Source organism: Seriola dumerili, unplaced genomic scaffold (genome assembly GCF_002260705.1).
Source record: "Seriola dumerili isolate Sdu_G_001 unplaced genomic scaffold, Sdu_1.0 BDQW01000043.1, whole genome shotgun sequence".
Classification (NCBI taxonomy): Eukaryota; Metazoa; Chordata; class Actinopteri; order Carangiformes; family Carangidae; genus Seriola; species Seriola dumerili.
In genome coordinates this window covers 2,695,910-2,716,149 of record NW_019174298.1, presented here as the reverse complement: position 1 = coordinate 2,716,149, position 20,240 = coordinate 2,695,910, and the positions used below count along the sequence as shown (strand labels likewise).

Genomic DNA, 20,240 nt, shown 5'->3' with positions numbered 1-20,240 from the left:
TCGACTTTTAATGACGAAATGATTCAAGAGCAAAACATTGCGAGATGACATTTATTCAAATGGCAGAATTATTGCAGAGCAAGTATTACAGATGTTTTGTCTTGCAAAATGATACAAATTCAATAAAAGATAAACATTCATATAAAACAACAGAGATTGTTACCATGACAGCAAACAAATGACATGCATTTTAGTAACATAAAAAAATTGTACTGCTATTAAAAAATAATATTGTGTACGAAACAGCTGCTTTACTGGTTATGAAAATAACTGCTGACAGATTAAAGCAATAGTGTTCATAATTCAGAGAATCTAGTATGATTATGGCTTATATTGTGTCATTAACCATTTTTTTTTCTGTGGTGCAAGCATACAAATAGCACTTTCTTTACATTAATTATGTTGTAGAAAATATTTAGTCAAAGATAAATTAACTTTTTGTGTAGCCTTGAAGACTGCGTATTCAAGAGACTAGATGAGTTGTGGGAGCTCAGAAGTTAAATGTCTCTGTTTAAACTCTGTTGAATGGCAACCTTTAACAAGTCATAACTGCCCACATGTCAGGGAATGCTCCGTTAATCAGTAGAAGTGACTCGTAAGTAAAACTGACATAATTAGATATCCACTGGTTTGTAAAGTAAACACCTTCATACAGAATCACTGCAATCACATTACAGTACAGCAACAACAGGTAGCAGGATAGTTATCTGCATTAACCTTGAACTCATTCCCGTAAACAAAGTAAATGTGTGATTTGGTTTTCCACAAGTAGGTCACCTTTGTGACAGGGATCAGCTCAATGGTTTGACGCTGCAGACAGAGAAAGCAAATATCAGCATGTTACACAAACACAAGATCCAGTCCAAATAAAATATTTTTATTATATTAGAATATTATAAATACCTGCTGTAGAATACGTGACGTCTGGGAGAATTTGCCCTGGTGTTCATTAACAAAGCGCTGTGCAGCACTCACCACTGCAGGGTCTGGGAAGCCCATCACTGGGTATACCTGTACAGGGTAATCAGAAAAATATGGACATGTGCTGAATCACCATCACTGTTAAAATTACATTCATTCATTGGCTGATGGATCAAGCCTGGTAACAAATGTTTTAGTGTTTAATTTACTGTGAGGAGTGCCATGACATACAGATATGACCCTTTGAATAAAGGATCAGTAATAAGCCTAACACCAGTAGAGTACACAGGCTGCATAGGGAATGAAGCATGTAAGAAGCAGCAGCTTCAGTCCTCATCAGTGTCACACAGGATGTGTTCAGCCACGGTACTTTTTTGTGGTCCTGTGTAGGTAAATGGGTGACCACCGTTCCACTAATAAGCATGCATGGTTATCCCAGAGTTCAGTAAGTCAGGGTTTGTTCTTTGTGCATGTGGTCTCCCACTTATATTTTGTACCTCCTGAGAAAGTATGAAGCAATCTTTTACCATGTACTGAGAATCTCTGAAAAGCTCCTTGCCAGACACTTTGCTAAGGTTGTCCACCTGCAGTCCACTCAACTGTTCTACCACATAGCTGTCAGAGTTGTTGGTCCTGAAAGCGTAAACATAAAAAAAAGATATCCAGTTTAATTTTAGAAATATTAAACAGTATAAAGTAACCATAAATGTGGATGACCTAGTTAAGTATGGCCTTCTTGGCAGATAAACCGCAATAAGTAGACAGCACCATTTCACAGTGAGGTTGATGTAGACCAGAAGCTGTTGTTTGCCATGACATGTGTCACATTGCCTTGATCCTTGCCCATGACAGTGGCTGCAGCTGTAACAGAATAATGCGTAATAACAGTATGTTTTAGAAGAAAAATACAAACTGTACTGTTTGTAACTGCACTTACTGAGGCTGTCACTTAATTAGAAATCTATAGGTAGCACTTACTTGTCCCTTCCTCTTCCATTGCAGTGGTGGCATCGATCATTTCCATGGCGGTAACCAGATCCATTGCACACCCAACAAACTTTCTGACAGGAGCAAGAAAGGAAATCAGATGATCATTTTATCTCACTAAATGTCTTCAAGTAATATTTTCAGTGAGGTCTGTGGAAGTGACTTACATTACCAGCACCGGCACAGTCTTTGCAAGGTTTTCGTCCCATTCCCAAACAAACGTGGCAGCTCTGCAGATGAAATGTTTCTCATCAGGAAAAATCTCGAAAGGCAATAACGGGATCTTTTTCAACATTCTTAAAATTTACCTTCACAGATGACGTGTAAGGAACCTTGATAGTCTGTTTGGAATCCAGAAAAAAACTGGGGGTTTTAGCCGGAATATCCCAAGGCCCTGGAGGTGGTTGGGAAAAGGCATCCACTGGCTGGCCTGATCCAAATAAAACAACATATTAGACTGTCACTGAGGGGTCACACTGAATAGCTGACTGACAGCTGAAGTAGTACTGAAACATTTCATTGATAATTCGATCAACAGAAAATTAATCACCAACAATTTTGATTATGTATTGTTTTTATTTTTTTACAATATTCTGTGGTTCCAGCTTCTCAAATGTGAGGATTTGGACACTTTTCTCTATTTTGTATAATTGCAAATTGATTATCTTTGTGTTTTCAACTGTTGGTCTGGCCAAAAATGCAATTTGAATATGTCACCGTGGGCTCAGGGAAACTCAGATGAGCATTTTTCAATTTTTTGAGACATTTCATCATCTCAGCAAGTAATCAAAAAGAAAATTGGCAGGTTACTCTAAAATAAAAAATGATCCTTTGGGGACAGATCCTGGGCAAAAGATGCACAAAGTAAAAGCACTGTACCATTATATGGCTCATGACTCCACTCTGTAGATCTTGTTTCAGTAAAGGTTTCCAGGCGGTACTAAAACAAAGCAGGGGTGGAGAAAACAATCATTAAACTTGATTAAACTGTCTACTGGTATTTCTTTGCTTAGTCATGCATTGAACAGCCAAAACAACCATATGAACTATCACTTATTGATTATCATTCTATTGGGTTTTTCCAAACACGCGTGCACACGCACACACACACACACACACACACACACACACACACGAACAGACCTCCTCTTACCCTATATGTATTGAATGCCTCCATGTTGGTGATCACACCATCCTTTGCTGGCGCTGAACTGTAGCAGCACTTGCTGGAGGCAAACAGGACCAACGCCTCCCGAGCAGTGTCTTCAGTTATAGATGGGATACTGCCAGCAGTGAAAGAATGACATACAGTATGTCATGAAGTATAATATTTTAAGAGGAAGTGAGACTTCCCTCCTTTAATTCTTAAACCACATAATAATGCCATAATGTTTTCAAATCCCCTTAGCTGTCATGTTGAAAGAAAGGGAATAGTTTGAGCCTTACTTCCAATGTGGTTGTTCAGGTCCAGGCTCAGGCTGAGGAACTGGGTAAGCAGGCATAGGAGGGGGCAGATATCCACCTACAGCAGATATTGAAAAAAAATTTTGTGTTGTTTCATTGCTTTAAACTAGCAGCAATAATTCAAAGTGCTTTTGTATATACAGTATACACTTACTGACTACTTTACAAGGGATACCTGTAAAATCAAACGCAACAGCCCACCGTATTCATTTAACTTCATGTTTATTACTTAAGTTGCAGTTTGCAGTGGTGTTGAACTGGACTGAATTATATTGAGAGGTGTTTCTAATGTTGCGCTTACTTATGTAGCACAAACGAATTCATTCTGCAGCATCAGAGCAATCCCAAACATACAGCAAAAAAAACTGTGGCAATTTCTCCAAGATGCTTAGAACAACCTACCTTGAAAAACTGCATATCCTAACTTTACCTTTAGTACACTTATGCACAATATTGCATGTGTAACTAATAAAGTGGCCGGGGTGTGTCTGACTGTAATGTTTCATCACAGTCAATAGGGAAAAAAGGGGACAACAAAGAAGCACATGCAGCATTCTGTACCTCCTCCGCCTGCCACTGTTCCTTCATAGCCAGGCATGCTGTCAAACATGCTGGCCGGAGGAGCGCTGGGCCCGTCAGCTGCGGGTGGGGCAAACATTGCTGAAACAAACCAGAAGAACCAGTTCAATCATTTCCAATAATGTCGGCTTTCAAATGTTATAAAGTACATTTTTGATTCTAGTAGAGTTATGCATCACATAAACATGTAAATCCTTGTGAGACTTCACTCAAGACTTTTCAGAAATTCCAGCTAAATTCTTTAGCTTCCAAGCTGTAACATGTTTCTGTGTGACAACACCATAAGACAAAGACGTGAGTACGCGACTTACCCGTGGTAGTTTCCATTCTGAGAGGTTATGCAGCTACACTAAACACTCACACACATGGTTTGGCCCCTTCACAAACCCTGTAACTCCTGTTATATGGTCCCTAAAACCTCCCAACCGCAGAACGTGTGAGTCCTTCAGCTACTAGGGTGCTACCAACCTTAAATAAACCTGCAGGTCGAGAATGACGTCATGCCTAGGTGTGCACCGTTCGGCACCACTGAATTGTGTAGCCTAATTATAACACTATTAAATGACTTTATATCCATGTCATAATTAATGGCTTTACATTCAGTACAAAAGCATAATACACGTCCACGGATCTTACCGGGTCCCCCCTGTGCTGCTGGGATATAACCGGGATTGGCTATCCCGTAGTTTCTGCCTTGATTGCTGAAAGTAACGGGAAAACGAAAGTTAAGCTAGTGAGGTGGAAAATACTGCGAGCTACGTTTAGTTTGCAATAAAACACTGAACAATAGGTCAGACTCACTTCATAATAGGCTGATGTTCCATCCCAACGCGACGGAAAAAAACTAAACGACAAAATAAAACAGAACTAAATCTTCATACATGCACTAATCACACACATGCAGTGTATCACTAAGTATCATGTGACAAAAAAAAAAACTGATCATTTACCTTTTATCACACCCCACCCCCGTTTCCTCCAACTGTCAGTCAGCTGACTCTTCCTCTATTCTGAAAGTTAATGAGGAACAAAACTTCACTTTTTGTGGTCTTGATTTCAGCATGTGCTTAACCAGTCTTTCGTATCATCATCCGTTCTCTAAGTTTATACAAGTCCACTCTGCTGCCCCCACAAAAAAGCCTCATCTGTTCAGGAAGTGCGCACCAGTCGTTTCATGAGCAAATATGAAGTAAACAAATATGAAAGGTGGGCGTAGAGACATGTGTTCCGGACATTATAATATAACATTTGGTTAATACCAATAAGTACAACGAGATTCATATTGTTTCATTTAATACGTTTTGAGGAGAACAGTGTAAATTGCAGTAGAGCGCAAGCGCCGTAAGACGCATGTAGGTCTGATAAACTACACTACCCATAAGCCCTTGCAATACTCACGGAAGTCCTTTTTCTTTCCTTCCGCCGTCGTAGAAGTCCCTTTTGGATTTACATCGGCGGGTGAGTCAATGCAATCTATGATAATCCACGCGATTTAGGGCACTATTTGACCATCAATGTGTGGGTTGTCAATCTTAAACATTAAATCTACATATGTTGGATAATATTGACCATTTTATCGTTTTATATAATCTTAAGCTCGTCCTGGTCCACCGAGCCGAAGAGGCTCCTGCTGCTCTCGGGTTCTCGTATTCAGTAAACGCTGCCAGACAAGCACTGTGAAATAACAGCTAGCAGTTAACAACATTGGCACATGATATTTTTAATTTTTGTTTAGGCCAAACTGTTGTACCGTTGATTAACTATAGCGTTGAAGCGTTTGCTTCTTGAAGTAGCATGGCTAGTTAGCAAGCTAGCTAAACACTGAGTGCACGGAGGTCGATAGCTAGTCAACACGTTTATCTTGAGGCTTACTACAGAAAAGTGGACGGACTCTTGGTTTATTGCTGTTACTCGCACACACCGAGATCTGAAGTTTATGAATGTGGCAATGAGTTATCGGCAACATTCTCCACACCTTGTTTAAACGTTTGTAGCTGCCAATAATTCCTGCGTTTGCTCATTTAGAAAACTACCAATTTAGTCATTGCTGTAAGGAGCACGTTGTGGTGTAAATGCTGCAACGCTGAAGCTGAATAATGCACTACATTGGTTGTAATCCTAATTTTTCAATGTTTTCTGTCCTCAGTCACCATGGCAGCCCTCAGGCCCCTCACAAAACCCAAGATTGTCAAAAAGCGCACCAAGAAGTTCATACGCCATCAGTCTGACAGATATGTTAAGATTGCGGTAAGTCCTCACCCATAAACAAGATGCTCATCAGGGTTGGACCACTCCTTTTATTTTCTAGGAAGGACCTGCAAGCAATTAATCCCCCACATCTTTTTTTTCTTTCATCTACAGAAAAACTGGCGTAAGCCCAGAGGTATTGACAACAGGGTCCGCAGGCGGTTCAAGGGTCAGATGTTGATGCCCAACATCGGTTATGGTAGCAACAAGAAGACCAAGTACATGCTGCCAACTGGCTTCAAGAAGTTCCTGGTACATAATGTCAAGGAACTCGAGGTTCTGATGATGAGTAACAAGTAAGTTGTACATGAACATACTTTTAAAAATAATGTAGGTTACACATCAGCCTATCGGTACCAGAGTTGCACATGGTTTCCTCTCCTCCAATATTCTTTCCAAAACTGATTTTGCAGTCTTGTATCAACCAAGATTTGACAACATTCAGCGAACAGACTCACTGTTTTGTTTATACAAGAATGTCTTGGACATATTCAACCTTTGTCTAATTGGGACATTTTTAATATTGTTGCTTGATATTGAGTTTTCAGTCTCTTGAGCATTATGAAAAAAATCCTTTTACCCCAGTGTTTCTGTTGGGGTGGCAGCAGAAGTCTGTGTGACAAATCTTTAAAACCAAAGCAAATAAGACAACATGTTTAGACACCCCAAGGGCAAAGTGTGCGAGCTGACCACTGAATGACAGCAAGGTTTGAACTGGTACATTCTTTGATATAACTATGTGACAAAGTCAACTTAGATTTTAGAGACTGAGTCACATAATTAATACTGCAGGCTGTGAGCAGTAAGCACACAGAAACATCCACAACAACAACAAGCCATATGGCTTGACTGTTACTGTTCAGAATTTGGCATCTGCTGAAATAATCACAACTGGAATGCGTACTGTGCTTCATTTGACAAATATTTGGACTTCTTAAAAAGGAATTAAAAGAGGAAGGTCAACCTAATTTTGTGAAACAGAGTTCCCATGTCCAGGTCAAAGCATTAAAGAGGGAGTTTTGTAATAGCCAAGCACTTGGATCAAAATGACTGACTGTCCCATAAACACATGGGATATATATATATATTTTTTAAACTTATGCAGCATTACATTGGAGCTGTTGTCAAACTCTGCCTCATTTTACTAAGGGCTTCAGTGACAGACACACAATCTGGTGCACAAATGTATTGGATTAATCTTCTGCTCTGGAAGAAATAGAATAGCCTGTCTTGCTGTCTTTTGTGCACTGTACACTACAGAAAACCATAAATGTAGTGTTACCCACACCACTTCGGTACTTGAAGGGTTGAAAGCTTAGAGTCTGGATTTGTTTTTTAAAACCAATTAAAACATAAATAGCAATGGAGCTGATGTTGGGCGAGCAGGTAGTAGCTACCTTGACCACAGTTCAAAGCATAGCTCTGTGTAATGCCACTGTCACATCATGGTAAATTCAGCAAAGAAGGTACAAAATTGTGATCGTATATTGATCATTGATCCCACTTTAATAATCTTGGAAATAGTCCAGTTTGACTGACTAGCAAAATGCTGACACTGTCTTCTATATCGCAAACAATTTGTGAAATCACAAAGACAAACTTTCAAAGTGAAATGAACTGTTGCTCTGTAGTCTCCTGAGACAAATTTGCTCGTCTGTTTCACAATTTGACAAAATGGAAATGCTGGTTTTGTCAATGAGGATATGTTTCATAACAAGTACAATCTATTCAGCCCCAGTTAAAGAAAAGCCACGGCTAAGCTGAAATTTAGCTCACTAAGCTGTTTTATGAACATGATCTATGAATCCAGATTTGGTGACATTGATTTTTCTTGAGACAAGTACATCTTATTTTCAAAAATGATAACTGTTGAATCAATAGTTCAGAGAGCATGTTAAGCGTTGGTGGTTGTCTGTTTTTCTCCCTTTATTGGGAGATATTGATCCTTTAGGAAAGTTCAACAGATTGTTAGTGGTAAAAACAGCATTATTTCAATTGTGACATTAGTTACCCTAAAAGCATAAAGCCAAAAACACATGGATCAGCTCTGGAACATTTCCCATCTTTCTGTAGTTTCAGTTGCATTTAGTGGCCACTGTAATTCATCATTATCATTATTTACCAATGCTTTCATTACTTGGGTTAGCTTTAGTGACAGTCATGTCAGTCTTGACTTTAGTGATGCTGTCATGACCTTTGGCTAAACATGTTTTAGAAACACTGAACATTTAAGTGGCTGTGTTTATCCTTTAGAGGAAAACTGCAATTATGGCATTTTTTTCATTTATCTTAATATGTAAATGTAGCACAAAAACATTCCTGAATTTTTTCTGCAACACGGGAGTGATTTGTCTTAGAATAAAACATGGCCCCCCACTGCTGCAAGAAATGATCAAATATTGGGCAACTTAAGACCAAACCTGTTTTTTCAAGGTGACTTTTTGTTAAATCATTCAAAGCCACACAGTCATTTAATTTAGCTTTATTGTATTAGAAGTGATTTTATTTTTGGTTCTGGTATTCTTGTCCTGTATTTTTAATTGACATAAGATTGTTTTAACAATGTGGACCTGACCCCCTCAGCACAATCACAGCCTAAACTGTCACTTTGACAGTGTTACTTTTAATGTCTTGTCAGGACCTAATAGCCCCTTGTCTTCACCTCCTGTAGGACTCACTGTGCTGAGATCGCCCACAACGTCTCCTCCAAGAACAGGAAGCTGATCGTGGAGAGGGCAGCTCAGCTGGCCATCAAGATCACCAACCCCAACGCCAGGCTCAGGAGCGAGGAGAACGAATAAACTGGTTAATAACAATAAACGCTTAAAAATTGAAACTGGCCTGTTGATTGTTTTTGATGGCAGGGTTGTTGCACAGGTCTGGAAAATGTATGAAACTCGACTAAATTCCCAAGTATGAAAATTACATTTCATAATTGATAATTTAATGGATGAGGTTTATCTCCACATTAAAGCAATGTTCTATTGCCCCAAGTTACTGTTAAGTAATAGTGGTGTTCCAGTTCAGTTTTTTACAACATCAAAACAAGTTTCTTCTGATATAAACTGGTGTCATTGGTGGGCTGAAAACAAATTTCAAAAAGCAAAATGTCTTATCAACAGGTGTTGGAGTCACCAGGGAGTTATAAAAAGGTAGTTCATTTGTGGTATGATACTTAACAGATGAGCTATTTTCGTACGTTACACAGGCGTCAAAATGGTAAGGAAATGTTCACACGAGTTGGCTGGCTACAGAGCTGGTTGTTTTCCCCCTGGGGTAGACGGGGTTATTCCTCACCTCCTTCCAGATGACTGGATGCTGGAACAGAACAAAAGGGGTAAGATGCCCGAAGAACAGTGTTGACCCATATTATAAATGGAAGAGCCTTCATAACTTTGTGTAAACAGTTTTGCCTCCAAGATGTGATCCAGGGTAGCTTATGAAAGAGTACATGCTTTTACAGTTTGTAAAGCTTTTTGCTGTCAAAGAACGTTCTGGACTCAATTCAGTTTTATTTTTTTATTTAACTTAAACTGAATTTACTCCAAGTCTCTCAGAAAAATAAAAAGGATTGAAAAACAAGTTAAAAATTGAAATATCTTGATACAGTATAAATATTCAAATGTGATTCATTTAAAGAACAAATAGTATTATAGTGTAATGGAAAGTTTAGCCAGGAGCATATCCTGCAAGTGAAGCAGTTTTAAAGGGACACTCTGGAGATTTGGTATTTCTCCTCCATTATGTTGCAACAAACAGAAAGTGAATGGTCAAAACTAATGAAGTTGAAGTGGATATATACAGTATGCTGACCTCTAGCCCATAGTATGAATCAAGCACCAAAAACTCTGGATCCTACATTCCCCACAATGCAGCTTCATGACATCCCTGACTAGTAGATGTCAGTGTTCTTCAAACTCAAGGGGCCAGTTTCAACATGCAAACTGTGAATTACTACATTATATAATTTCTTCTGGCTTTAATTTCGTCACATTTAATTAATCCAAAAAAAAAAAAAACACTAGCCTAAGTAGGTCCACACAGCCCAGGCAGCCATAGGTGTGTGTGTCCTCCAGGAACAGCTCCAGGCTTACAAGTCACTAACGATACCAGCATTTCATGACATACCTCAACGGAAAACACTTTCAGCCCTGTGATTCTCAGATCGTCTGTTCAGTTTAGGCAATTTAATTTATTCTGGTTATTAAGGTTATTTTTCTCAGCTTCTCCTAAAATACCCACAGTTAAGAAAACACTGAAACGCGCCAAATAACATTTTAAGAGATTGACATGAGACTTTACAAAACTACTACAAATTTATTAGACACTGAAACATTGAAGAAATGGGTGTTGAACCAAATTTCCCTGCGTCTCCATGAGACTATACCTCACCTGGGTTCCACTACTAACCCACTGGATCTCCTGGATCGTAAGAGTCTACATACACTACATGTATAAGGTTAAAATGGAGTAAGCCAAGAATGGATTCGTACTGGGAGTCCTTGGCAACTGTGAAGACGCCAGCTCACAGTCTCCTAAGGTTTTAGACTCATGGCAAGGAGTCAGTTTGGCACCTTGTATGAGCATGCTCCAACAAATCCATGTCTATTTGCTTAATCAATTGCTTAATCTAATTGCTTAATCAATAAATTAAATAGAATATTATCAAAAGTGATTGCTTTGAAATGGCCTGCCCTGAATATACATTGTGTTGTGATGTTCAGAGCCGGATCCCTGCAGAGAAAGTTTCCATTGCATTCTGGCAGGCACGCTGTGCCCCACAGCCCTGAGCCCTCCGCCATCTGTTCCTGTAAAACTGACATTGCCAGAGATGCTAAAACATAACATTTATTTAGCCAGTCAGCTTGTGGGCTGTATGGATGTGGAAGTTACCAATGGTGGTTGGAAAAAAAAGAGGCACAGTGTTGGACCTGAGTCTTTCCTCTTTTTTAAAACCTGCACCTGTTTCTGGAGAGGGCTCGGAAGACTCACCTGAGAGGACTGGACGTTCTCCAGAGAGGGAGGAGAACATGAGAACAGCAGGACAGGCAGAGACTGCAATGTCTGAGCGACGGTGAGAGTGTCAGGGAGAGGACAGAATCCATTTTTACCTTGTCACTGGTCAGAAAATGAACATGTCGGCGAGGGTAGTGTTTGGAAAGGGGCGCCTCACTCCCCAGCAGCTCTCCTTCGCCTTCCCTCAGACAGATTCTCTGAGGAAAGGTGGCCGGTCATCAGGGGGAAAGAGGAGGATGTTCTCTTTTTCGCTCCGATGTCGCCTGGGCATCATCAGAGGGAGAACCAAAGGTAAAACCCACTGGAAATCTCATGTTTTGGTAAATGGAAATACATTCATGCCTTTAATATTGTAAAGCCAGATATGTAAAATGTGAAATATTTTGTTATCATGTGATGTAATTTATGTAAATTTAGAAAACAAGAGGGCAACACTTTACTTTACTCCCCTTATTAAACATTCATAAGCAGTATATAAACATGTTTAAAATGTTTATAACACACTTCAATGTAGTTACAAGCAAATATAAGTGTTTATTAATGCATTTGTCAACAGCACCTCCTCCTGTGGACCCCCATAAGTGGAGGCTGCTGTATAAACATCTCATGAATGGCAATACAGTAAAAACACAGTTATAATAATATGAAATTTGTCTTCATATGCAAAGTTTGTAATTGTTGACGAATACTGTAAAATGTCTAAACACCTGTGTACAACTGCATTATACTATGTTATGAGCAATTTATTAAATGTTTGTATACAGCTTATAAATGCTAAAAAGGGGGAATATTAAAGTGTTACCAAGGAGAGTTTTGTTGCCCATACAAAATTACATGACTCTAACAAGTTTGTCTGTAAATGAATCCCCAAAGAGTCACCAAATGACATTCATCATCTGCAGTCAATTTAAAAAGAGAGTAAAAAAGTGTGCAGTTTGCAGCAGGCCTGTTAAACAGAGCGTTCCCTTGGACTTGTGAACGTGCTTTAAGGTGAATACTAAAACATGAGTATGTCTGACACATTCTTATCCACGGGCTCTTGTTCATGTCGCACACTGATCCGTGCTGGGTGTCAAGTGAATTAGTAATTTTTTCTTTTCAGATTTTCACATGCAACTGGAGCCGATCACCATAAGATGGCAGTGTGGTCAGTTTGATCGATGAGGAGGTCGCGTTTCAGAACACCCACTCTGTCTATGTGGTGAAAAACAGGATGTATTCAAGAAGATTTTTTTAAATGATGTAGATGAATAATTTACAAAAGCACCACCAAATACTGAAAAAAGCCACACACCTATCTTTTCTTGAGTCCTACACCTTTATAACCTTTTCAAATTCTGCTACTCTTTGTTTCCTTCTTCTTCCCTAATCTAATCATTACATTATCCCTCCTTCTGCATCAATAATGTTGATTTCTAGTCTAGAGGAAGTGCAGGAGAGTCAATTTTTATTATAACCCAACGTTTGCCACCCTGTTCCCAGAGGTTTTTATCAGTCCAGCACACTGCTCCGTCTCCTGATTCTCTTTATTCTGCTGGAAATTAATTAGTCTCGCTCTGAAAGACTACGCTTGCTCACATTGTAAATGGGGTATTAAGGACAAAATTCTCAGAGGAAATTATCTACACTGAAGAGTATTGTGTCCACTGGTACAGCTGACTAATTAGGCTTCATGCAACAGCGGGCTGAAAAATGGAAATGTTTGTTTGTAATCACTTTACACACCTGTAAAATTGGCTGTTGTAGAATAGAGAGCGGTTTCACATTGAGAATTTTGTGGTATTTTAGTGTGCCGTGTGCTTTTGCCCTTGTTTTGTTTTTGTTTTTTTTTTGTTTGTTTTGTAAGTTTTTTTTTTTTTTGTTTTTTTTTTTTTGTTTGTTTTGTAAGTTGTTTTTTTTTAATCTACTGCTTCCAAAGTCTCAGTGATGACAACTAGGATTCGCAGTGACCAATACAAACAATGCAGACAGGGATCAGACGGGTTGCCAGTGAGGTAGGAGGAAGGCATTTTGATGTTGGTGGTATTGGTTGCAGTGGGGGTCAGGAAGTGGCAGGCGCCGAGGCTTGTGTGCTTGACAAATGGTCGGACAGGTGTGGCGACAGGTCAGCCAGCAGACACGTTAGTCCCTCTGTGCATGCATGTCATTTTCACACAAGTGCCCAGATTTTAAGTGTCCCTTTTTTTTTCTTCTAGTTGCAGATCATTCATTTATTTTCACATGTTCACAATCTGAACTTGTCCTATGCTCAACAACTGCACAATATTTTGAATGAACTTCAGCTGTTAGACATGTTCTCATATAGGCAGCTGCACAGGAATTTTCTTTTGCTGTGTGTGTGTGTGTGTGTGTGTGTGTGTGTGTGTGTGTGTGTGTGTGTGTGTGTGTGTGTGTGTGTGTGTGCCCATGTGCGTGTGTGTGAAAGAGAGGAAAACGTGACACTGTGCAAGGCTCAGTCTGACAATGAATGTGCAGGTGGTGTTAATTGTGCCTAGAGTTGAATGTGTGGGGAGTGTGCAGTTTTGTCATGTCTAATCTCACTGTGTGTGTGTGCGTGTGTGGGTGGGTTTGAGGATGTGTTTGACTAGGTGGGAAATGGATAAAGTGTGTGTGTGTGTGTGTGTGAGTGTGTGAGTGTGTGTGTGTGTGTGTGTGTGTGTGTGTGTGTGTGTGTGTGTGTGTGTGTGAGAGAGAGAGCTGGGGGAGGGAGTGACTATCGTGTGTGCCTGCCTCACTGAACCCCTCTGGTGGAGGGAGAGAGAGAGAGAGAGAGCGAGCAAACACACTCACTCTAGCTCTGTATGAGAGAGAGAAATGTTATGTGTGAGCTCATGTGAGTGTATGAACAAGGGATGATAAATCCTCTGGAAAAAGGACGAACGATTAGTAAGAGTAGCTGAAAAGCAGAACCACAGCAAGATGACAAGGAAAGGACGTGGACCATTTCTCTCCCTGCTTTGGATTTTATAGAAAGACAGAGTTTAGCAGATGCATATTTTTGAGGATTAAGGAGAATAATTTAACGCTGACATCTTTTTGTCACCAAGTTTAAATAGAGGAGGAAACTAGAGATCATCTGAGGATCAGAATTTGCCCTCTGGAGCTCCAGACTTCACTGGGTTTTAAAAACAGGGACACGGGTTAAGCAAATGTTTGACTGGAGAGAAAAGGAATGACGAAACGAAGATGGTGTTTCTGTTTTATCTGAGCGGCTGAGACTCTGTCTCTCGGGTCGCCTGCTCTTACCCTCAGGGGGAACCTCAGTTCTCTGCCCGCAACTAAAGATCAGCAGGGTGACTTCCTGAGGGTGGCTGCGCTGACTAAACTACAGCCATGCTGTGTGGTCTGAGGAGAGACGCCAAGAACAGCGTTGGTAAGAGCACCACACTGATATTGTGTGTGTTTGTGTGTGTGTGTGTGTGGGGGGGGTCTGCTTGTGTGTTGTAGTAGAGGATTTTAGGGCAGGAGGGGGGTGAGTGAGCCCTTGGATTATTTACTAACATGTAAAGAGCTGCTTATGTCTTAAATGTATTCATCTGAGGGGCAGCTTCAACAAGTTTATAACCCATTTAATCTAAATGCAAATATGTTGATTCATTCTTATTCAGTATATTTTGAAGTAGAGCATTTTTGCGTGCAGTGCATTACACTGTGGAGTTATTACAGTGCATGCATTATGGCAGTGATAGACTGCAAGAGATTTAAATGTCATTGGACTCGACCACCAGCTCTTCATACCATCCTGCCATGTGTATTTGGGGCAGATATAGCAACGTAAACTGGGTCTGGCAGGGCCCAGTGTATAAATAAAGTTTTACTTCTTAAAATAGCATTATGATTTCATTGTCATTGTCAGTGCTGCCCCCATATTTAACCTACATCCTGATTGGATATGGGAAGGATGGCGTACAGTGCCCTGAATTACATCAGGAGTTAATTAACTCAACACATATTTATATGCAGAATTTTATTTTAGTCAGTGCAATGCTCCAAGCTCCTTTAGATTCAGTGTCTATGGTAAATCATATCCTTGAGACAGTAACTAACTTCTTACTCTACAAAGACATCAGAGATGAGATAACCCTTTTTTTTTAATCAGTAGTTGGTTCATTGTTGGGGCTGTTTAATTAATCAGCTCCGTCCTGATCCTAATTCTGGCCGTTAGGGTGAGTGATGGTTATTGTAAGCTTGTGGAGGATGACTGGGGGATGGTTTGACGGTACAGTAGCGTTCAGTCACGTGCAGTGCAGTTGGGTCTGTGTAACCCAGAGCTAATGTTGCCTTTTGACTGCAATGACAGCTGCTGGACTGTCAGGGGCCCTCAGGAGCCGGCGTGGTTACGAGGCTTTTGCCAAGCCTAATGTGTTTGTGATGTGTCACTCACTTTGTGTATGTGTGTTTGTGCCTCACAGCAACTGGACAGGATGTTTGTGCAGGGATGTGTGTAAATTAGTGTGAAATACCATATTATACGTATGCACTGTATGTTCTATACATCACAAAGTCCATGAGAGATATTTCTGTAGCTCAGGTCTGACTCATGCAGCCGTGCATGCTCAAGAAGGATGAATCTTCTTCTTGGACTCCTCGTATCCTGGGCTTGCCCAAAGGTTTCAGGTCAGAGACGTTTTGACAAAGGATCCATGCCTCTCAGCTGTTTGAAGGCTTCAGCTTCAGTTTGGCACATGTGGAGACTTGATGTGGCCAGAGAGAAGGCAGTAGGTTGGATGCCCTCCCAGCACTTGCCTCCCCCAGTTACGTCTCTACAAATCAGCACAGCTAAAACAGAAAGACATGTCAGAGTAACTGAAATGTCACCTTTCATGTCAAGATGTTACCTTTTAAATGACAGACCTCCCATAGGTCTATAGGTATAGAGCAATACGATTACTATCACTATTAGCAATTCATGTTCGCAATGTTTCCATGGATGTACAAACAACTGTTGTATTGGATTACTTTGACATGGAAGAAACGTAAAAATGCAATGATTCTCTGGGAGGAGCAGGAGTTAATGATATCCTTGGAAAGAGTAAGTAACACTGAGTCTAATAATATGTGTATCATCTCTGTGTGTTCAAATTTGACAGAGTTATGACTCTTAGAAGGAGTAGGATATTTGATGCAAACTGCAGTAATTGGGCGCTAAGGGTTTTGAAGTACCTCAGTTGCCTCTAGGAGTTGTGTGTCACAGCCACTGCTGCTGCCTGTAAGCACTGCCTGTGTTGAACAGACCAAATCAATTGGCCAACTACAAGTTTCAAAACCTCTGGTTTATAAGTTATACAGTTTTTGACTAACGGGTGTTAGAAAAATAAGATTTTAATCAGTGTCTGTACTGTGCCGTATTAACCTCAGTCATTGGAGATTTTAGTTTGTGATGACTTAAGTTTGATGCCTGTGGTGCTATAGGCACAAACATGCCCCCTCCACTCTGAAAAAGAGGACTTGGCACAGCTCTTCTTTAAGTTTATAATATGATGTTCAATCGCTGTGCTGGACGGCTGAAAAGGTAATCCACAGTGGACAGGATTAGAGAAGTGCCAAGTCAGTTTCCTCATCGCCGTGACTGCTGACATGCTTGTATGGCTGCATTCAGGTTCAGATGGCCGGGCAGTGGCTCTGCTAATCTGAGGCCAGCCCAGTGCTGTGTCAGAAATGGGTCCCAGAGTGGGTAAAAAAAAAAAAAAATTTAAAAACACATTTGCCCTGCAGTGCAGATTGAACATTTCCCAGTTTTCTGTAGCAGCTGCTGTAAATGACATGAAAATGATGATTTTCTCTCCGTGCCCGAACAGTCCATTAACCGCATGCTGTTCCTTCAGGAAAATTCCCATGCTTTAGTGGTCGCATACATCAAGCTCGCCGCAAATGTATTCTTGTGTTAAATTAATGGTTTTCAAGGGTCTTTGCTGCAGACAGAGAGGAGCTATTTTAAACCCCTGACCCTTTTATAGGATTGTCGTGGAAACAAAGTGGAGTGACCTTCCAGGTTCCTGAGTCCAGGCTGATCACTTTGTTTCAGCTAATGCCTGATGGATGGATGTGACTGTTGGCGTAGTGATGTGTCCCTCCCAGAGCCCCCATGTTACCCAGGGTGCAGTTCAAGGCATTAAAGTGTGGGCAGCTGTCACGATGTGCGATGGATGGCCGCGTTCATTTAGCCTTCTGCTGCAGAGTTTCCCTACATGTAACTACAGTGTTTCATACCTCCCTGCTGTCTCCTCAGATGAAGGACCATACTCAAAGGGGAGCAAGGAGTCCGGGGGAGCTGACCAATCACATTCATCCAGGAGGCGCAGCCTTTCAGGTACAATACAGTCAAACCTGACTTTACATCATTTAGTTTTCTGTTTCTGTTGTCTGATTCATGCTACTGCACCTAATTCACCTGTGTCCTCAAAAAGAAGAAGAGGGAGTCATGTCGTATTTGACTGAGATTTTTGTCCGTGTGCATGTAGAGTCACGTGTCTGCTGTATTTTGCTGGATGTTGCACTGTTTTGAATGCTTAGATAAGGTGAAAAAAAACGCTTGTGTGGCATACCTGTCATTGGTAGTAAACCACCCACGGTAGACTTCACTTAGCGGGATTTAACAGCGCAGCACAATGGGGACCACAAGACAGAATGAGTCCTCTGATGACACTATATAACCACATATCCATCAGAGTTAATGTCAAACTAATTTTCATTCACGTAAGAATACAACTTGATTTCAATTTATGGCCTGATGAGTCTGCTGTAATTTTCAATTAGTGTGTTTCTTGTAATAATGCATTGCCTTCCTTTCCATTACCAGATAATGGTTTAAATAAAACACCACACTAAGACTCATCCTCCTCCTCGTTCTTCTGAAGCCGTCACAAAGATTCACTCAGACCGAGAGATTTGAAGGAACAAGGAAAAGACACGAAAGTGAGAAAATAAAGTATGTGGTTGCGTGTCAGAGAGCATTTCAGTGAGAGATTCAGGAAAGAAAAATGAAGAAGGGTCTTTCGTTGCCTCTCAGACAGGGTGATTCTGTCAAGCAGTCGCTAATGCTGACTGTGGATCTGTGCCTTTCTCTGCATCTGTCAGCAGAAGAGTACCGAGGAGTGACCACAGTGGACCTGATGAAAAGGGAAGGCAGCAGCCTTGGCCTCACCATCTCCGGAGGGTCTGACAAGGACGGCAAGCCCAGAGTGTCAAACCTACGGCCAGGTGGGCTAGCTGCCAGGTGAGATCTCTGCTCTGTGATGCGGTTAAAACTTGGCAACCACACCGAGCTGTCCGGACATGTTATTCTGCCCCCACAAATGTGCACGTGTTGCAAAGTTACACCAGCTCACCTTAACGGCAGGACTGTAGGCGTTGTGTTATATCAGCTTGATTCCATCCCACAGACTAATACCCTTACAGGGCTTGTGTTAAATTAAAATCCCCAAGAAACCATAGAGGATTTGTCCATAAATTAAATTTTAGATGTTTTTTGTCACTTCATGCTTAATTCACTGCATGGTGGTAATTATTCAATATAACTCATTTGTGAGGTTGTTTTTTTTACATTCAAAGATGGCTTAATTACAACTCAATTAAACTGATTTTCCCCAAAGTTAACGGCATTAAAATTTTCCTCAACACCAACCTCATGAAAAAATGCAGCAGAAGACTCACGTTTCATGATGATTAAGCAGCGTGTGACTGAAGACTAACACACACACACACACACACACACACACACACACACACACACACACACACACACACACACAGTTTTGTAAGAATGACACAGCCCCTCTGAAAATGTCTTGGCCCAATATGCCATCACTTGTCAAGTCCAAGGAGGTTTAAAGACAGACACTGTGCTAATTCTTCCAAGCAGCTTGTCTTCCCACAGCTGACTTCATGCTTGTGTGGAAGTGCTAGCTAATTTACTGGGTGGAGAGACACACAGGCAGACAGGAGAGATGGGCAGAGACACTGTGATGAGACTGGACCAGATGACAGGCCGGTCAGCTCTGCTGGTTAAGACGTCTGTCTGTCTGTCTGCTGTCAGTGCTGAATGGCAGTAGCCCAAAGGTGAGAGGGACGATCAGGGCAAAACATCTATTTAATTAATTAGTTATCCAATGAGCAGCGTGTTGACTCAGAATGTCATATGTGAGGCACCGTGTCCAGTCATCTCTGTCAGTGTCTGAGGAGGAGAGGCTTTCAGCCATCCCCCTCCGACGTACACTCGCACTGATCTACACAGCTGCCTCTGTATGTTAGTCTGCATACAGCAAAGGGAGTTATAATTACACTACCACAACGTCTGAACACAAATGACTAAAAGCCAGTCATGAAAACCTTTGTAAATATCCAATGCATGGTTCTATCACTGCATCAGTTCTGCCTCTTTTACACCACACGATCATGCAGTAAAAAAATCAGCTGCAACATTTATTCACATTAGATGGTTGCATCTCATTTTGATCATGATCAGATCAACTTGTTTGAGGGGGCTTCAGGCCAAAATATGCTGTTGGGCCCCTGTTGTTGGGCCTAACTGTAACAAACAGTTGGCTTACAGAGTTTAAAAGGCCTTTGTAGCTTCTGCGACATAGACAACGTTAGCATTAGGGCTGCACAATATGCAAAAAAAATAATCATATTGCGATTATTTTGGCAGATATTGCGATTGTGATATGCCATTTCAGTTGAAATGGTCTTTTTTCATTTCACTTTCACTGAAATCTTTTTTAAATGATGATAATGTGATTTTTGTTGGGTCTCATACCAAACAAACATGTTCCTTTAAGTCTGGAGAATATGATTTGTAGGCCGGGACGTCTCTGTAGCGCCACAACGCAACAATGAACAACAATGTTGTGACACATTTTACCCTTTATCAAAAACACTGCAGCTCCTGCGACTCCTTGCAGCTCATGTGATTTGGATATTGCACTTGGACATATTGCAGTTTCCATTATATTTCGTTTAATTGTGCAACCCCTAGTTAGCATCAACAGCTGTTTACTTACCAGTCTTGCCAAGAGATTCAGTCA

At 40.8% G+C, this 20,240-nt stretch overlaps 3 protein-coding genes across 5 annotated transcripts in view; 2 read left to right on the top strand and 1 right to left on the bottom strand.

Moving 5' to 3' along the window:
* Positions 1-22: 22 nt before the first annotated feature.
* Positions 23-5,117, bottom strand: LOC111217405 (protein SSUH2 homolog). 3 transcript variants are annotated; one of them, XM_022739261.1, is made up of 14 exons: positions 4,902-5,117; positions 4,753-4,795; positions 4,588-4,652; positions 3,934-4,032; positions 3,355-3,430; positions 3,062-3,191; positions 2,788-2,848; positions 2,217-2,338; positions 2,076-2,138; positions 1,900-1,982; positions 1,690-1,782; positions 1,449-1,554; positions 904-1,011; positions 23-810 (listed from the first exon to the last, which is right to left on the bottom strand). In XM_022739261.1, the coding sequence occupies exons 2-14, from the start codon at positions 4,773-4,775 to the stop codon at positions 667-669; spliced, it is 1,173 nt and encodes a 390-aa protein (XP_022594982.1). In that variant the 5' UTR covers positions 4,776-4,795; positions 4,902-5,117; the 3' UTR covers positions 23-666. The 3 variants fall into 3 exon arrangements, with proteins under 3 accessions (XP_022594982.1, XP_022594981.1, XP_022594983.1); XM_022739260.1 differs by lacking the exon at positions 4,902-5,117 and having other exon boundaries at positions 4,753-4,885; XM_022739262.1 differs by lacking the exons at positions 4,588-4,652; positions 4,753-4,795; positions 4,902-5,117 and adding an exon at positions 4,263-4,528.
* Positions 5,118-5,308: 191 nt separating this feature from the next.
* Positions 5,309-9,034, top strand: rpl32 (ribosomal protein L32). Its single transcript, XM_022739263.1, has 4 exons — positions 5,309-5,409; positions 6,098-6,198; positions 6,313-6,494; positions 8,870-9,034. Exons 2-4 carry the CDS (start codon positions 6,103-6,105, stop codon positions 8,997-8,999), a joined length of 408 nt encoding a protein of 135 aa, XP_022594984.1. The 5' UTR covers positions 5,309-5,409; positions 6,098-6,102; the 3' UTR covers positions 9,000-9,034.
* Positions 9,035-11,107: 2,073 nt separating this feature from the next.
* The window catches only part of LOC111217282 (glutamate receptor-interacting protein 2-like), a 32,634-nt gene continuing 23,501 nt past the window's right edge, over positions 11,108-20,240 (top strand). The window contains exons 1-3 of the mRNA XM_022739065.1: positions 11,108-11,505; positions 17,444-17,524; positions 18,295-18,430. Coding sequence (XP_022594786.1) covers positions 11,328-11,505; positions 17,444-17,524; positions 18,295-18,430 — 395 coding nt within the window. The 5' untranslated portion in view covers positions 11,108-11,327. The remainder of the gene's footprint in view (positions 11,506-17,443; positions 17,525-18,294; positions 18,431-20,240) is intronic.

Coding starts and splice junctions, on each gene's coding strand:
- LOC111217405 (XM_022739261.1), bottom strand. CDS start 4,775: ATGGAACATCAGCCTATTATGAA. Junction 3,192..3,354: donor CCTGAACAACCACATTGGAA/GTAAGGCTCAAA, acceptor CACTGCTGGCAG/TATCCCATCTATAACTGAAG. Junction 1,783..1,899: donor AATGGAAGAGGAAGGGACAA/GTAAGTGCTACC, acceptor ATTCTGTTACAG/CTGCAGCCACTGTCATGGGC.
- rpl32 (XM_022739263.1), top strand. CDS start 6,103: ATGGCAGCCCTCAGGCCCCTCACAAAACCCAAGATTGTCAAAAAGCGC. Junction 6,199..6,312: donor ACAGATATGTTAAGATTGCG/GTAAGTCCTCAC, acceptor TTTCATCTACAG/AAAAACTGGCGTAAGCCCAG. Junction 6,495..8,869: donor GTTCTGATGATGAGTAACAA/GTAAGTTGTACA, acceptor CACCTCCTGTAG/GACTCACTGTGCTGAGATCG.